We start from the raw sequence: 16728 nt of genomic DNA on the forward strand, positions 1-16728 counted from the left end.
TGGGACTTTATACATAACCATGTCACCTGTGAACAAAACCAGTTTTGTTTCTTCCTTCCCATTGCAATTATTTTTTTCCATTGCAATTATTTTAAAATGTCTAGCAGACCACATTCTCTCTGAGGGCAAAGTTTTCATCTTATTGTCATCTCTTATGCTCAGATTTTTATTTTACCATAGATTAAATTATTATGGCACTAAATAACTTAGCTAGAAATAAAATGCTTCTAAGTTAATGCTATTTTGTCAAGTACTCTGTTACTCCATGGTAAGTACAGAAAACTTAGGCAAACTGTGCCTCAGTGTCTTTGCATGTTAAAGAAGATGTTGTATCTGTCTTTGATGTAAGGACCAAATAAGACTGCTCTATACATCAAGTTCTTCGGACAGTGCTTGGAACGTAGTCCTTAAGAAATACAGTTTTTCAGTTTTTGCATTAGGATAAAGCTATTATTTTTGTGCACTACCACACATAACCTTCAACAACCGGCAAACTTCAGCTCAGACGGACAAAGAGTAATAAATGCCAAAAGTTGTAACGCAAAGAAGGCAGGAGTCGAGAAGGGTTAGCGGGAGGAACTTTGCAGAGCCCGTGGGTGTGGTGGAAGTTTAGGGCTGGCTGGGAAATGGGCGAACGGTAGGGTCTCGGGACTCTCGATGTGTCGGAGGTGATGGGGGACTAAGTGACCGTGAGTGCGGATGAACAGCCGTGAGCTGGGGGGCTCCAAGCCTTTAGGCAGGGAACTGTCTGGAGAGCGGAGCAGGTGGGCGGGAGCGGCGGAGCAGGCGCACGCCTCGCCCCGCCCCCGCCCTGTTACCATGGGGAGCGGGTCACCTGACCGAGCGCGGAGACGGAAGGCGTTGGGGGAAGGCGCGGGCGGAAGGCGGGGACGCGCGGCGCGGGCGGTTCTCGGGCGCGCACTGTCCTTTTCTCTCTGGGTCTCGGAAGTCTGAGCCAGTGACCGGCGGCGGCTGCTGCAGCGCGTGAGTCCCTGCGGCCTCGGTGAGCAGCCCTGGGGGGAACGGGAGACCCTCACGCGGCGTCCCGGGCGTGGGGCCCCGGGCCGCTGGGCGGAGGGCGTCTCGGCGCCGCCTTCCCCTCCGTGGGCTCCGCTCCGCGCCCTTCCCGGCGCCCGGCCGGGCCCGGGGCGAAAGTTTGCGCGAGCGGCGTCCTCCGAGCGCCCACTACCCTGTGGGTTTCGGGGTCCCGTCCGGGGGTGGAGGGCGAGCCTGGGGCCCGGCCGGGGGCGCCGCCCCCAGTCCCCGTCCGCCTCGACCCTTTTTGTTCGTGTCGGGTGAGCTCCTCGGGGCCGGGGAGGGGAGAGTTGCCGGCTGCGGGCCGTCCCGGTGCCGCGTTCCCGGGCTGGGCTGCGTCGCCTTCCTCGGTGGCCGCTTCGGAACGTCGGGACGTGGACGGAGGAAGGTGGTGTTCGTTATGCGGGCGAAGCCTTCCCTTTCGGGAGGGGGAGGGGGAGAGGTGTTCGTGGGGCGCTGGCTTCTGGAGAAGTTGGAGGAAAGGGAGAAACGCCCCCAGCAGGGTGCGCTCAGCAGGAACCCTCCCTCGAGGGTCGCGATTCTCAGCTTTCGTTTCAGGATTCGCTTGTAATACGAGGCAGGCGGAGGCATGTAGATGTGGATAAAGTTTTCCCTTTTTACCAAAATGGATTCATTTAAACAGGGAGTCTCTTAAGGTGCTACTGTTTAACGGGAGATTTCTAGGTTTACCTGGTCTGTGTATATTATCTGTACAGCTGTTCACGGTTATTTTTAATATTATATACTTCTCTTAGGAAGTACGTTTGGTTTACGAAACTCACAACACCCAGTTGTTTCAAAGAAGAAACAGTTGATTAAAAAGGAAAGTTACAGGGGAACGCAGCCGCAGCCTGGTTAGCTTTATCGCCAGTATATACAAATGGTGAAATAAAATGTGTCCATTCTTTTAAGTTTTTCTCTTTGAGGTTGAGGGCAAATGGTAAAAATGTGGTTTTTTTTTATTTTCTGTTACCAATTTCGTTCTACGAACTTCTGTTCTTTGAACTGTGCGTAAATATTATAGATTAGATAGTTTGTGCTGCAGAATAAAAATAAGGATATGGACTGTCTTTTTTTTTTTTACATCTTTATTGGAGTATAATTGCTTTACAGTGGTGTTGGAATGTCTTTTAATAGGTTCAGGAAAGAGTCATTCTATTATAATCCACATTTAACTTTGGCACCATTAATTTTTAGTTACGTTTGGGCATTATAATAAAGGATATGAAAATCGTGACTAAAACAGGAAGCATTTACTAATAGTTGGCGGTTGAGTGTGCTATTCAGTAAACAGTTCCTTTAATTGAGCATGACTCAACTATTTTTTCTTCCCTGTTTTTTTTTCGGATTTAGGTACTTCTTTAGGTAGCAAATGCCATAAGTTTCTAAAAAGAAAGATTCCCCCCACAAAACAACTGTTACATCTAGTCATAGTTATATTCACATTTATTCATTTCTCTCCAAGTGCTGCCAAGATTTTTTGCACATTTATTTAGTTTTTGAGGAGGTAAGCAGTTACAGCGTTCAGCATTTAAGCAAAAAAAGGGTATACAGTGTAAATTTTCCTTCCTTCAAGGTCCTCTAGCCAACCGTATTCGCTTCCTGTAGGAGCCAACTGTTCGGCATTCCTTAGGTATCGTTCCAGGGATATTTTATACCTGTACAAACATATAAATATATTTTCCCCCTTCTGTTTTTTTTTTGTGTGTGTGTGGTAAAGTACACGTAAATTTTACCATCTTAACCATTGTTAAGTGTACAGTTCAGAGATATTAAATACACTGACATTGCTGTGCAGCCATCACCACCGTCCATCCCCTTGAGTCTTTTCATCTTGTAACACTGGAAGTCTCTGCGCATTAAACAGTAACGCCCCATTCTCTCCTCCCCCCAGCCCCTGGCAACCATCCCTGTACTTTGTGTCTTTATGATTTTGATACTGCAAGTACCTCATGTAAGTGGGATCACAGTATTTGTCTTGCTTGTGTTTGGCTTATTTCGCTTCGCATGGTGTCCTCAAGGTTCATCCATGTTGTATCAATAGCACATTGCAGAGTTTCCTTCCATTTTTAAGGCAGGATAAAGTTCCATTGTGTGTGTGTGTGTGTGTGTGTGTGCACGCATATATATGTGTTGACATTTTTTATCCATTCATCTGTCGATAGACACTTGGGTTGCTTCCACGTTTGAGCTGTTGCGAATTATGCTGCTGTGAATGTAGGTATACAGGGCTTCCCTGGTGGCGCAGTGGTTGAGAGTCTGCCTGCCGGTTCAGGGGACACGGGTTCGTGCCCCAGTCCGGGAAGATCCCACATGCCGCGGAGCGGCTGGGCCCGTGAGCCATGGCTGCTGAGCCTGCGCGTCCGGAGCCTGTGCTCCGCAACGGGAGAGGCCACAGCAGTGAGAGGCCCACGTACTGCAAAAAAACAAAAAAAAACTTTTGTATATATTGTGTTAGGTAAGGGTCCACCTTCATTCTTTTGCATGTGGATATCCAATTTTCCCAGCGCCATTTGTTGAAAAGACTGTCTTATCCATTGAATGGTCTTGGCACCCTTGTCAAAAATCATTTGACCATGTATACGAGGGTTTATTTTAGGCTATCTGTTCTGTTCCATTGGTCTGTTTGTCTTTATGCTAATACTATACCATTTTGATTGTTTTTTTTTTTATTTTTTAAAATTTTTGGCTGTGTTGGGTCTTTGTTGCTGCACGTGGGCTTTCTCTAGTTGCGGTGAGCCGGGGCTACTCTTCGTTGCGATGCGCGGGCTTCTCATGCAGTCGGTGGCTTCTCGTTGCGGAGCACGGGCTCTAGGCGTGCGGGCTTCAGTAGTTACCATTTTGAATACTCTAGCTTTATAGTAAATTTTGAAATCAGGAAGTGTGAGTGCTCCAGTTTTGTTTCTAAGATTGTTTTCAATTTCTTTCAGCAATGTTTTGTGGTTTTCATTGTACAAGTCTTTTACCTTGTTGATTAGATTCGTTACGTAGTTTATTCTTTTTGATGCTATTGTAAATGGATTTGGTTTTGTGTTTTCCTTTTCAGATTGCTTGTTATTTATGTATAAAAATGCAACTGATTTTTGTGCATTGACTGTATCCTGTTACATTGCTGAATTTGTTTTTTAGTTTTAATGCTTTTTTGTGGAGTCTTTAAGGTTTTCTAAACCCTAAACATATAAGGTCATATCTGAAAACAGATAATTTTATTTATTTTCCAGTTTGGATGCCTTTTATTTCTTGCTCTGGCTGGAACTTCCAGTACTGTGTTGAAGAGTAGTGTTGAAAGTGGGCATGCTTGCTTTGTTCCTGACCTTAGTGGAAAAATATTCAGTCTTTCACCATGGAGTATGATGTTTGCTGTGGGTTTTGCATATATGGCTTTTATTATGTAGAGGTTGTTTTTTTCTACTCCTGTTATGTTCTGTGTTTTTATCATAAAGCGCTGTTGAATTTTGTCAAATGCTTTCCCTACATCAATTCAGATAATCTTGTGTTTTTTTCACTTCATTTTGTTGATATGTATTACTTTGAACAATTTTCATATGTTGAACCATCTTTGTATTCCAGAAATAAATCCTATTTGTTAAAAGGTGTCTAATCCTTTTAACATGCTGTTGAATTCTGTTTGCTAGTATTTTGTTGAGGATTGCATCAGTGTTCATAAGGGGTATTGGTCTGTAGTTTTCTTTCTTGTGTCTTTGTCTGGCTTTGGTATCAGGGTAATGCTGTCCTCATAGAATGAAAGTGTCCCCTTTTCAATTTTTTTGCAAAATTTTTGAGAAGGATTGGTATTCTTCTTTAAATGTTTAGTAGAGTTCACCAATGAAGCTATCAGGTTCAGGGCTTTTCCTTGTTGAGAGATTTTTGATTACTGATTCAGTCTCTTTATTAGTTTTGGGTCTATTTAGATTTTCTATTTCTTTCTGAGTTAGTCTTGATAGGTTTTGTGTTTCTAGGAATGTGTCCATTTCATCTAGTTTATCCAATTTTTCAGTGTACAGTTTATAGTGCTCTGTTGTAGAGAGACTTAATGTTTTATTTCTATAGAAACTCTGATAGTATTCCCGCTTTCATTTTAACATGTTGAGTTTTCTCTTTTTATTTCTTAGTCCATTTAGCTAAAGGTTTGTCAATTTTGTTGATCTTTTTAAAGAACCAAATTTAGTTTTCACTGATTTTTCTTTATTTCTATTCTCTATTTTATTTATCTCTGTTCTAATCTCTGTTACTTCCTTACTTCTGCTAGCTTTGGGTTTAGTTTGTGTTTCTTTTTCTGGCTCCTTAAGTTCCCCCTTCCTTTTAACACAAATTTGAGCATACTTTATATACTGCACTAAATAATGCTTTGTTTTTTCCAGTTAATGTGATAATATTTTGGACCTCGTTCACTATTTTCTGTATCTAGTACTTCCTCCATTGTTTAAAGAATTTTGCTATTATAGTTGGTGCTTCAGTGAATAAAACTTTACATTTGTAGCTTTTTGTATGTAGGTATATTTATAGACTAAAACCTGAAGTGGTATTGCTGGGTTGGAGGGTATCTGCATATACGATTTTAGTAGATATTGCAAACTCACTCTTTGTGGAAATTACACTACTTTACACTTTGACCAGTAATGTATGAGTGTTTCTCAAAGCCTCATTATCAGAGAGTGTTGTCCAGCCTTGGATTTTTGCTAGTTCAGTAGATGGGAAATGGAATCTTAGGGGTAAAAAGAAGTTATACTTAGAGTAGACTTCATATGACCATATTTCTTAATTGCTTATCATCATAGTCTCCTGGGATATTTATTAAAAGAATAATTCCTACGTCCTTCCATGAAATCTGTGTCAGCTTGGTAAAGTATTTTTAATTAGTGCCCAAATAATTCTGATCTGGTGGTGAGCCAAGTTTGAGAAACACTGCCATGAAGACTGTTTAGGACTTTATCAAAGTGTGTTGCTTGACACCATATGTGAATCGTCTGGAATGCTTATGAATCCACAGTGTACTAGAAAACATCATTACTATTTATCCTCTGGGTCCAGTGGATATTTTTATTTTTTATAATTTAGGTCATTTTATGAATAACTTGCAGAAGTGAAAATAAAGGCATAGGGAAACACGGTTTTACTAGAAACAGAATTTTAATAACAGCTTGAACATGAGAAACCAAAAATTTTATTCTAAGTTTTCCTGGTTTTGAAGGTATATATAGCTGAAACGGGCAACATCTTTGAGTACAACTAATTGCTCATCAACTGTCATCCATACAGTTGGGAGATATCCTTTTTATAAATACTGTTCCAGATTTCAGTTACATCTCTAGTATATCTTAGCTTATCATTACTTTTAGTTTTTTTTCATGCACTTGGTTGTAAAAACACAATACTGATTTTAGGTTTCATATCCATCTCTAATAGGTTCTAACGTTACTGTTTGGTAATTTTTGTACTTGCGTTGTCAAAATGCAGTATTTTTGCAAACTTTCATGGTTCATGATTTTGCAGGGATGACCATCTAACTTAACATTTGCAAAGAATTTTCATTTATACTTTTATAAATACCAATTAGAATAGTCAGTGCAACAGATTTTTTAAAATTTCCCTACATTGCTGTTTTCACCTGGTCACCTTTGTTTAAATACCTGCCTTCATTTGGCTACTTACAAACCAAATCAAGTAAGTTTTGCTGTATAGATATAAAAGAGGAAAGAAGATGTTAAATATCCCTTTAAACAGGATCTAGGGACTTGTTTCAAAATATTGCATGATAAAGTGCTTCCTTCGGGATGACTAACTGAAAAATTGTATTTGTTTAATTAAGTATAGGCATATTGTTTACTCATTGATCTTTAAGTTTGAGGAATCTCAATTAGGATATTTTCATCTGAAAACTCATAGTCTGAGGTTTGCTTTTGATCAATTCCCTCATCATAAAAGTCTAGAGTACAGCTATTTGGTTTTTTGTATTCATTTCTGATTTGTCTAATAAATGTTTTCTTCCAGTTTAGTCTCTGTGCCATCATGGGTGAAAAATGAAAAATCCCACATTTTCTACTGTGTTCAAAGAATACAGTTTAGAAAAAAGGCTGCAGGGCTTCCCTGGTGGCGCAGTGGTTGAGAGTCCACCTGCCGATGCAGGGGACACGGGTTCGTGCCCCAGCCTGGGAAGATCCCACATGCCGTGGAGCAGCTGGGCCCGTGAGCCATGGCCACTGAGCCTGCGCGTCCAGAGCCTGTGCTCCGCAACGGGAGAGGCCACAACAGTGAGAGGCCCGTGTACCGCAAAAAAAAAAAAAAAAAAAGGCTACAAAGATGGTGTCTCCAGACTTTATACATTTTTGGAAGAGGATGCAGTACTTTGGGCAACACATACTGAAGGATGACGTAATGTATTCCTAGAATGAATAAGAATGTTTCTACTTTTTGTTCCTATTGTCATTTTAGGTTTTTTTTTTTTTAGCATACTTGGGAATAAGGGATGAATAATGATTAAGTAATCCCTAGATAAAGTAGCAAAACTGTTTCAAGATATGGGAAAAATAAGTTCACTAAGATTCCATAACGGATCTTAGATTTATAAAGGAGTCCAGTTGAACCCTTGTGATATTTGTAAGGTAGGGTGATTTTACTCTATTTAAAGTTTTTTTTTTTCCAGTTCATCCTTCCCTCCCTTTCTTTTGTCTGAGAAAGAATAAAAGTCGTGAAATAGAACTTCTGAAAAAAGAAACTCAAAATTTAAAATTGTGTCCATTGGACTCTGATGGTATACAAAGGGTTAAAGGGCAGATTTCTGGACTCTATTCCAGAGTCACTCTTTTAGTTTCTGGGGCCAGGACTCAAGAATCTGTGTTATTAACGAGATTTCCAGGTTATCCTTATGGACCTGAAGACACGATGTTTTAGGACCTTAAGAAGGTTTTTACTTTACTACCATATGGAAGTACTTTAGGTTTCTTCTCTGATAGAGCATTTCAATTGTTGCCTGTGCTGTGAGGTGTTATCTCACTGTGGTTTTGATTTGCATTTCCCTGATGATGTTGAACACCATTGCATGTATCTGTTGACCATCTGTTTGTCTTCTTTGGGAAAATGTCTGTTCAGCTCCTCTGCCCTTGTTTTAATTGGATTTTTTATTTTATTCATTGTGGAGTTATATGAGTTCCTTTTTTAGCTTGGCTGTTAATCCTTATCAGATGCATGATTTGCAAATATTTTCTACCATTTGGTAGGTTGTCTTTTCAATGTATTGTTTCCTTTGCTGTACAGAACCTTTTTAGTTTGATGTAGTACCACTTGTTTATTTTTCTTCTGTTGCCTTTGCTTTGGGTGTTAAATCCAAATAGTCATTACCAAGACTAATGTCAAGTGGCTTATTGCCAACGTTTCCTTCTAGAAATTTTATGGTTTCAGGTCTGTGTTCAAGTTTTAATACATTTTGAGTTGATATTTGTGTATGGTGTAAGCTAGGGGTCAGATTTCATTCTTTTCCATGTGGTTGTCCAGTTTTCCCACTTACTGAAGAGAATGTACTTTTCCCATTGTATATTTTTGACACCTTTGTCACAAATTAATTGACCATACATGCGTGGGTTTGTTTTGGGGCTCTTTATTCTCTTGTTAGTCTATGTGTGTGTTTTTATGCAGTATCATACTGTTTCAATTACTATAGCTCTGTAATATAGTTCGAAGTGAAAGTGTGATGCTTCTAGCTTTGTTTTTCCCCTCAAGTTTGCTTTGACTATTTGGGGTTTTCTATGATTGCATACAAATTTTAGGGTCGTTTATTTTCTTTCTTTTAAAAATGCCTTTGGAACTTTGACAGAGATTGCATTAAATCGTTAGATTACTTTGGATAGTATGGACATTTTAACAATATTAATTCCTCCAGTCCAGGAGCATGGAATATCTTTCCATTTATTTGTGTTGTCTTTCATTTCTTTCATCAGTGTGCTATAGTTTCAGTGTACAGGTCTTTCACCTCCTTATTTAAATTAATTTCTCTGATGCAATTGTAAATGGAATTGTTTTCTTAATTTCTGTTTCTGGTAGTTAATTGTTAGTGTATAGAGAGGCAACAGATTTTTGTGTATTGGTTTTGTATCTTCCAGCTTTACTGAATTTATTAGTTCTAACATTTTTTTGGTGATTCTTTCAGTTTTTCTACATATTAGTAACATTTCACCTGCAAATACTGACAATATTACTTATTCCTTTCCAATTTGGGTGCCTTTTATTTCTTTTTCTTGCCTAATTGCTCTGGCTGGGACTTCCAAGAGTATGTTGAATAAAAGTGGCAAGGTGGGCATCCTTGTGACTACATTTTTACATCCCCCACCCCCGTTTATACTTTTGATGTCACAGTTTACATCCTTTTATCTGTGTTTTCCTTAACAAATGGTTGTCGTTAGTTGTGTTTTGTTTTGTTTTTAACTTTTGTCTTTTAACCTTTATTCTAGCTTTGTGATTAATCCACCATGTTTACAGCTTTAGGTTACTCTGAATTTTTTTTATATATTTACTTTTACCATTGAGATTTATACTTTATGTTTTCCTGTTACTAATTAGCACCTTTTTGTTTCAACTTAAATCTCTATAAAATTTCTTATAAGGCTGGTCTAGTGGTGATGAACTCTGTTAGCTTTTGCTTGTCTGAGAAACTCTTTACCTTGCCTTCAAATCTGAAGGTCAACTTTTCTGAGTGGAGTATTTTTTTTTAAAGATTTAATTTATTTTTGGCTGTGTTGGGTCTTCGTTGTGGTACGCAGGCTTCTCCTTGCAGTGGCTTCTCTTGTTGCAGAGCACAGGCTCTAGGCGTGTGGGCTTCAGTAGTTGTGGCACACGGGCTCAGTAGTTGTGGCTCGCGAGCTCTAGAGCGCAGGCTCACTAGTTGTGGTGCGCGGGCTTAGTTGCTCCGCGGGATGTGGGACCTTCCCGGACCGGGGCTCAAACCCATGTTCCCTGCATTGGCAGGTGGATTCTTAACCACTGTGCCACCAGGGAAGTCCCCTGAGTGGACTAGTCCTGGTGGCAGTTTTTTCCTTTCAGCGCTTTGAGTTCTATCCTGCCACTTGCTTCTGACCTGCGGTTTCTGCTGAAAAATCTGCTCAGAGTCTCTTGGGAGTTCTCTTGTACATATTAAGTTGTTTTCTCCTGTCACTTTTTTAAGGTTCTCTCCTCGTTTTGATATTTTAATTATAATACGTATTGGTGTGGGTATCTTCATCTCTTTTTTGGAACTCCCTGAACTTCCTGGATCTAGATGTCTGTTTCCTTCCCAAAATTAGGGAAATTTTCAGCCATTGTTTCTTATGTGAAGGAAACTTTCTTCACGTAAGTTTTCTGCCTCTTTCTCTCCTTTCCTTCAGAGAACCTTATGATGCAGATGTTGGTTACATGTTGTCTCCTAAGTCTCTTAAGCTATCTTCACTCTTTTTGCTGCTCTGATCAGATGAGTTACGCTGCCCTGTCTTCTGGTTTGTTTCTTCCTTTCTTCAGATTCATTTCTTCCTTTATTCTGCGTTGTCTAGTCTACTGTTGAACTCCTCCGTGTTTTTTAGTTAAGTTATTGTATTTTTTAGCCTTATGATTTCTACTTGGTGCCTTCTTGTATTTTCAGTGTCTTCTGAAATTCTTACTTTGTTCATCCATTGTTCTTCCGAGCTTGGTGAGCATCTTTATGACTGTAATTTAAAACTCTTTATCAGGTAAATCACTTTTATTAAGGTCTTTTTTTTTTTTTACTGAGCTTTTATCTTGGTCTTTCGTTTGGGTCATATTCTTCTGTTTCTTCATTTTCCTTGACTCTCTTTGTTTAGATAAAACAACCACCTCTCCTAGTCTTAAACGACTGGCCCTCATATAGACGAGCCTTCTCGTTCGGCCCTGCACTAGCTCTTGGTTGTATCTCATAAGCTTTCGGCTTTCCCAGCAGCCTACTTTATTGCTTTTGGCTCCCAGTAGTTGAGGGTGTGTCAAGGTCTGTCACTGGCCCAAAGGGGAGGATCGCCGTCGGTCAGCACCTAGATTCAGGCCGTTGGGAAGCCGCACTCTCAGGCAGCAGTTTTAAAAGTATGCGAATTTACCTGTTTCAGGGCAATATTGGGAAATAGGCATTTTTGTCTGCTCCCTCTGCACTGAGCCCTGGTAAGACTGCCAGTTAACTGTGGCTTTGTTTGCTACAGTCCTGTTGAACTGGTGAATACAAGCCCCACTGGCCACCAGGGCCAGGCTAGCCAGGGATGTCCCCTGTGGGCGGCAGACGTGTACACTGGCACTAGGTCCTTCCTCAGAGACGCGGGCTGCCTCGGATGGGACGGAGGGAGAGTGCACAGATGGTACCTGCTGGCGCTCCCAGTTTCTGGAGAGAATTATAGCCCCTGGGGTGTGTTTAATTACAAGCCTGCTTGCTCTTCAGGCCCCAGCTTTGAAGATAAGGTAATCGACCTCTTTTATAGGGAGTCTAGGGTGCATTTCAGTCTGCTGTCTTTACACTGTGCCCTGGGGGAGAACCTGTTAAGAACTGTTTTCTCGGTAGGCCAGCTGGTGGGGCACCAACTTGTATGTGTTCCACAGTTAGACCATCACTGGGCCGCACCTTTGGGCCGACGGAGCCAGATGATGGCGCCGTTGTCCTCTCCACAGATGCAGCGCACTGTTGGCTTGTCGGTGGTGGCGGGGACTCAGGTCGGGTCTTCCTCACACCTGAAGCTGCCTTCGGGGTGAGCGTATCATACAGCTCCAGCCCCTTCCATGCAGCCGTCAGTAGGAGCCCTGTAGTCCTGTGGGACCTGCGAATGTACGCCCTGCTGGCAGCCAGAGCCAGGCGACCAAGGGGTTGTCCCCTGGGCGGCAGCTACAGAGACCGGAGCACCAGATGTGTTGCGCCGTATTTTTTTTTTTTTTTTAAGATCAGTGGTTCTGCAGTGCTGAATTTTCATCATCCCAAGATTTTTTTTAAAAACAACTCAGACTAAATAAGCTGAGAAACATTATTTTAACTTGAACGATCGCACCATTTTTAAGAGGGGAGGCCAGTTGTCGTGGGTGGTTTGAGAGAAGGAATGAGTGAGTCGCTCAGAAAATGATGAGGGCTGCCATTTAGGTGACATTAACTGGACATCTTTACGAGCACGTTTTCTACTTTGTTAATCAGAGCATTGCTGCCAGAAAGCAAATTAACTAGTTGTTCCAAAATATCACATACAGTGTCTGAATTTCAGAGTTCTTTGGCCTGTGCACATATTTAAGGACTAAGGAAGTTACCCTGACATTGCCCTGAGGAGGTGGAGGGTGAGATGGAAAACTTGATACTGAGGCAGAATAGTCAAAAGTGTTTTGTCTTCAGTTGTTCTGGAAGAACCTGAAACTGTTCTAAGCACTGAGAAATCTCTTAGCAGTAATTGATTTGGGGGGTTATTTTCTAAAGGCCTGCACCCCGGCGTGCAGAGGCGGTCAGTGAGGTGTGAGATGCAAGGCGGTTGCCGGAAGCATAGAGTGGGCCAAGCCTGGGTTTAAGGGTCAGTGAAGAGCACCGGTTCTTTCCAGGAATTAGACCAATGAAACAAAGTTGTTACTGTGTCAGGAATGTTGGGAGCAGACTGTTAGAGTAGCTGGCAAAGGTGCTGTGCCTGCTGATCTCAGGAGCAGAGGGAGCTGTAAGCTCTCCCTTCTCACTGGTTGCTCCGTCAGCTGAAGGGAAGGCCTGCAAAGAGAATTTTGTCTTTAGTTGGTACAGTCATAGTGTTTGATAGAGTTTTAAGTGAGAGTAAGATGGGAATTCTCACGCTGATGTAATGGAATTATTTTCAGAGTTCTCTTAAATCTCACTATTGATCATTCTGAAATTCCAAACATAATTGAAAGGATTTCGAGAGTAGCTTTGTGGTTCTTCAAAAAGGGCTAAGTATTTTTTTTTTAATATTTATTTATTTATTTGGTTGTATTGGGTCTTAGTTGTGGCAGGCAGGCTCCCCAGTTGCGGCTCATGGGCTCCTAAGCTGCGGCATGCGGTCTTCCCAGTTGTGGCATGTGAACTCTTAGTTGCAGCATGCATGTGGGATCTAGTTCCCTGACCAGGGATTGAACCCGGGCCCCCTGCATTGGTAGCGTGGAGTCTTACCCACTGCGCCACGAGGGAAGTCCCCAGGGCTAAGTATTTTTGACACTTAGCTTTAGGTCAAAGGTTTAAATATACCATACAAGTGAGTTAATGGAGTCCTTCAAGAAAAATAATACAAAAATTTATTATTTTCCTGGAACGCTTTTAACAGTGTTGTTCGAAGTAGTAGATTTCTTGGGAGTTCCCTGGTGGCTTAGGGGTTAGGATTCCAGGCTTTCATGGCCCTGGCCTGGATTTAATCCCTGTTCTGGGAACTGAGATCCCATAAGCTGCTCGATGTGGCAAAAACAAGCAAAACAAAGCAAAAAAAACCCCCCAAAAAACATTAAAAAAACCAAACCCAACAAAGTAGTAGACTTGCAAGGTGAGACAGTTAGAACTTTCCAATAAAAGTTTAACCATATTTTATTTACTGTAATTTTGATACTGTTGGCTAAAATATTTAATAAACATTTGTTTCCTGTCACGATAAGGTATTGTGTTAGATAAATAAAAAATTAAATGTGGGCCTTGATCTCAAGTAGCAGAGTTAAACATAAACTAGCTGTAATGAAAGGCAGAGTGAAACTGCTAAACTGAGAGAAACAAATAATGTCATACTGAAGTCATCAAACGTGACCTCACAGAAGTCACTAAGATTTTGACAGAAAAGTCCTGGGAGAATATTCCAGGAAAAAGACAAAGCTTTTATAAAGATGTGGAGACACAGAAACACTTGACCTGGGTAGGAAATGGCAAGTCATTTGTGGCTGGAACGTTGTGATGTTTGGAAAGAAGCTGGATGGAATGAGACCAAGAAATAGTTTGAAGTAAAAACATTGAGGAGTCCTTTGTACTTTAGAAGAATGGTGAGATTTAATTAAGGTCAACGTACTGAAAATGAACAAACTAAATTTTTTAAAAAGTATAAGTTGGTGATATTTGTTATTTTTTTAAAAATTCTGGAAAGCCTATTTCTTTTCTTGGCCTGAGTGTGTGGGTATGAGTGACCTCAGAGTTGTTGAGACAACTTCAGTTAATATTAGTTTGAAGAAAAGCTTCTATGGGGAAAAAAATTGAGAAAACTACTCCGTGAGTTTTGAAATGAGCCACTCATCCAGTTCATTTTTCATGAGGAAAAATGGGATCTTGTAGTGACCAGTGGCAGAACCAAAAATAGAAATAGCACCTGGATTACTGGTCAACATTAGTTACAGTGAATTTAAAATGATTGTGTTTATGATGTTGATAAAATGGTTGAAAGTTTAAATAAAATGCGTTTAAGGAGAAAGCTTCTAGGGAAGTGATCTTTTGAGACACAAAAGGTACTTCATTTTGTTTTCCTGGATTAATAGAGTTAAGCCATGTTTGTGCTTTCTCAAGAATTTGCATTTTATTCACAAACCTAGGCCCTGTTTTCCTCTTCAAAACTGTATCAGGCTACTGCTATTCAGCATTTCATTGGAGGTTCTACCACCCCAGGGCAATTAGGCAAGAAAAAGAAAGAACATGGGCAGAGGATTTAAGTAGACGTTTCTCCAAAGAAGATATAAAATAGCTCCTAGGCACATGGAAGATGCTCAACATTATTAGTCATTAGGGAAATTCAGATCAAAACCTTGATGAGATGCTGCTTCACATGCAGTAGGATTGCTGTAATAGAAAAAAGACGAGAGCGAGTATGTACTATGCCGTTTTATGGAAGGGCCTTGAGCCTTCACAGATTTTAGTGTATGCGGGGGTGGGGAGCGGAGCTCTTAGAACCAGTGCGCTGCAGATGCCGAGAGACAACAGCACTGGCCAAGATAGGGAGAAACTGGAACCCTCTCATGCACTGGTGGGAATGTAAAGTGGTGCAGTCACTTCAGAAACCAGTTCAGTTCCTCAAAAAGTTAGAGTATGCCCATATAACCTGGCAGTTTTACTCTTAGCTGTATACCAAGACAATTAAGCATTATATGTTTACACACACATTTGGATATAAATGCTCATTAGCATTATTAGCAGCATTGTTCATAAGTCAAAGTGTAAAGCCATCCAAAATGTCATTGACCAATACCCAGAAGTGTCATATCCATACAATGGAATATTGTTCAGCCATTGAAAAGGAGTGAAGTATTGGTACCTGCTCCAGCATGAATGGACTTTGGAAGCATGATAATAAGTGAAAGAAACTAGACACAAAAGGCCACATGTCCTGTGATTCCAAGTTAAATGTCCAGAACAGGCAAATCGAGAGGCAGAAAGTAGATTCATGCTTGCTGGGAGCTGGAGGGACGGGAGAATGGGTGGGCATGGGGTTTCCTTCTGGGGTGAGGGAAATGTTGTAATATTAGACAATAGGGACGGTTGCACAACTCGGAATGTACTAAAAACTGTCAAATTGTATACTTTAAAAGAGTGAATTTTGTGGTATGTAAAGTGTATCAGTTTTAAAAAGAACTGTCATTTAGTATCCAACTAGGAGACAGAAACCATATAGTAATTTGAACAGTGAAAGTTGAGTGTACAGAATTTTTAACGATACCATGATTGAAGAAACAGGGATTGGCCGGTCAGAAGTAAAGAGGACTTTAAAGAATACAGGAAGAGCACATTTAGTGAGTGTCTGCTCACCCCAGGGCTGAGACAAGTGCCCCAGGATGAGCTGTCCTCTTCCTGTATCGGGATCCAAGCTTTGTTGGAGAGAGTGCAGCCGTCACTCAGTGGACGGTGAAGTTGCTGAGATACCAAACTTACTGGATAAGTCTCCTTTTGGGGTGCTGCACCTTGGAACTCGCTGCAAGCCACAGGAAGGGGTGCCAGGGAAAGCTACTCACGGGGGATGCCTTGCTGGCGACACCATTGCTGGGAACGTGCTCGACAGAGTATTGGGGACGGTTGGCTGCTGTGCACAGCAGAGGCTGGGTGCTTAGGCTGCTCTACGCTGGCGCCTGGCTGGAGCTGTGCACTGGAACTTAGAGAAGAAAACACCCCTTCTCCTGCGGTGTGCCTCCAGCTTCCTCTGCTGGCAGAGCTCAGCATCTTGCCACCTGGCAGAAGAGCAGATAATTAGAGGGCCCACCTCCATTTCCACAGAGCAGCCAATTATGGGTGGATTTTGATTGGGAGGTAATAAATTGATATGTCAAACCCTGTACCAATTTAGAATATATTCTGTTTTGTTGGGTTTAAAGGAAGTGTTCATCTCAAAACAGCTAAACAAAATTTTGGAGTGTATATCCCTGTAATTCTTTTAGAGAATTTTGTTTTAAATTACTACAAAAAGCAATTCATGGTCACTAAAAGTCATTGAACAATATAGGAATGTTTAAAATATAAAAATGTCCCTCTTATCCCTCAGTCCCTTACCATCTATTTCATTCATTTCTCTTAAAGATAGAACTATTGTTAACAGTTGTTGTGTGTTGTTTTTTTACCTATACATGCTTATGTAATATGTGTATATATATATTTTCCTAATAATAGAGGTTTTATACATAGATAACACGTAAGAGCTGTTGCAGATTTTTGTTAGAAGGATGTAATAATACTGGCCCAGTTGCCAAGCCCTTGTGTAAGCTAGATGAGTCATATAATCGTTCTCTTTGACTTTCTAAACTTCAGAA

At 41.0% G+C, this 16728-nt stretch overlaps 1 protein-coding gene across 2 annotated transcripts in view; it reads left to right on the forward strand.

Annotated features, from left to right (window-relative positions):
* Positions 1-872: 872 nt before the first annotated feature.
* SDCBP (syndecan binding protein) overlaps positions 873-16728 on the forward strand; it is a 31641-nt gene continuing 15785 nt past the window's right edge. For both annotated transcript variants that reach the window (XM_079722712.1, XM_079722713.1), the window contains exons 1-2: positions 873-1003; positions 7027-7407. In XM_079722712.1, coding sequence (XP_079578838.1) covers positions 7336-7407 — 72 coding nt within the window. In that variant the 5' untranslated portion in view covers positions 873-1003; positions 7027-7335. The remainder of the gene's footprint in view (positions 1004-7026; positions 7408-16728) is intronic.

The sequence above is a fragment of the Hyperoodon ampullatus genome, assembly GCF_949752795.1.
Source record: "Hyperoodon ampullatus genome assembly, chromosome: 17".
Lineage (NCBI taxonomy): Eukaryota > Metazoa > Chordata > Mammalia > Artiodactyla > Ziphiidae > Hyperoodon > Hyperoodon ampullatus.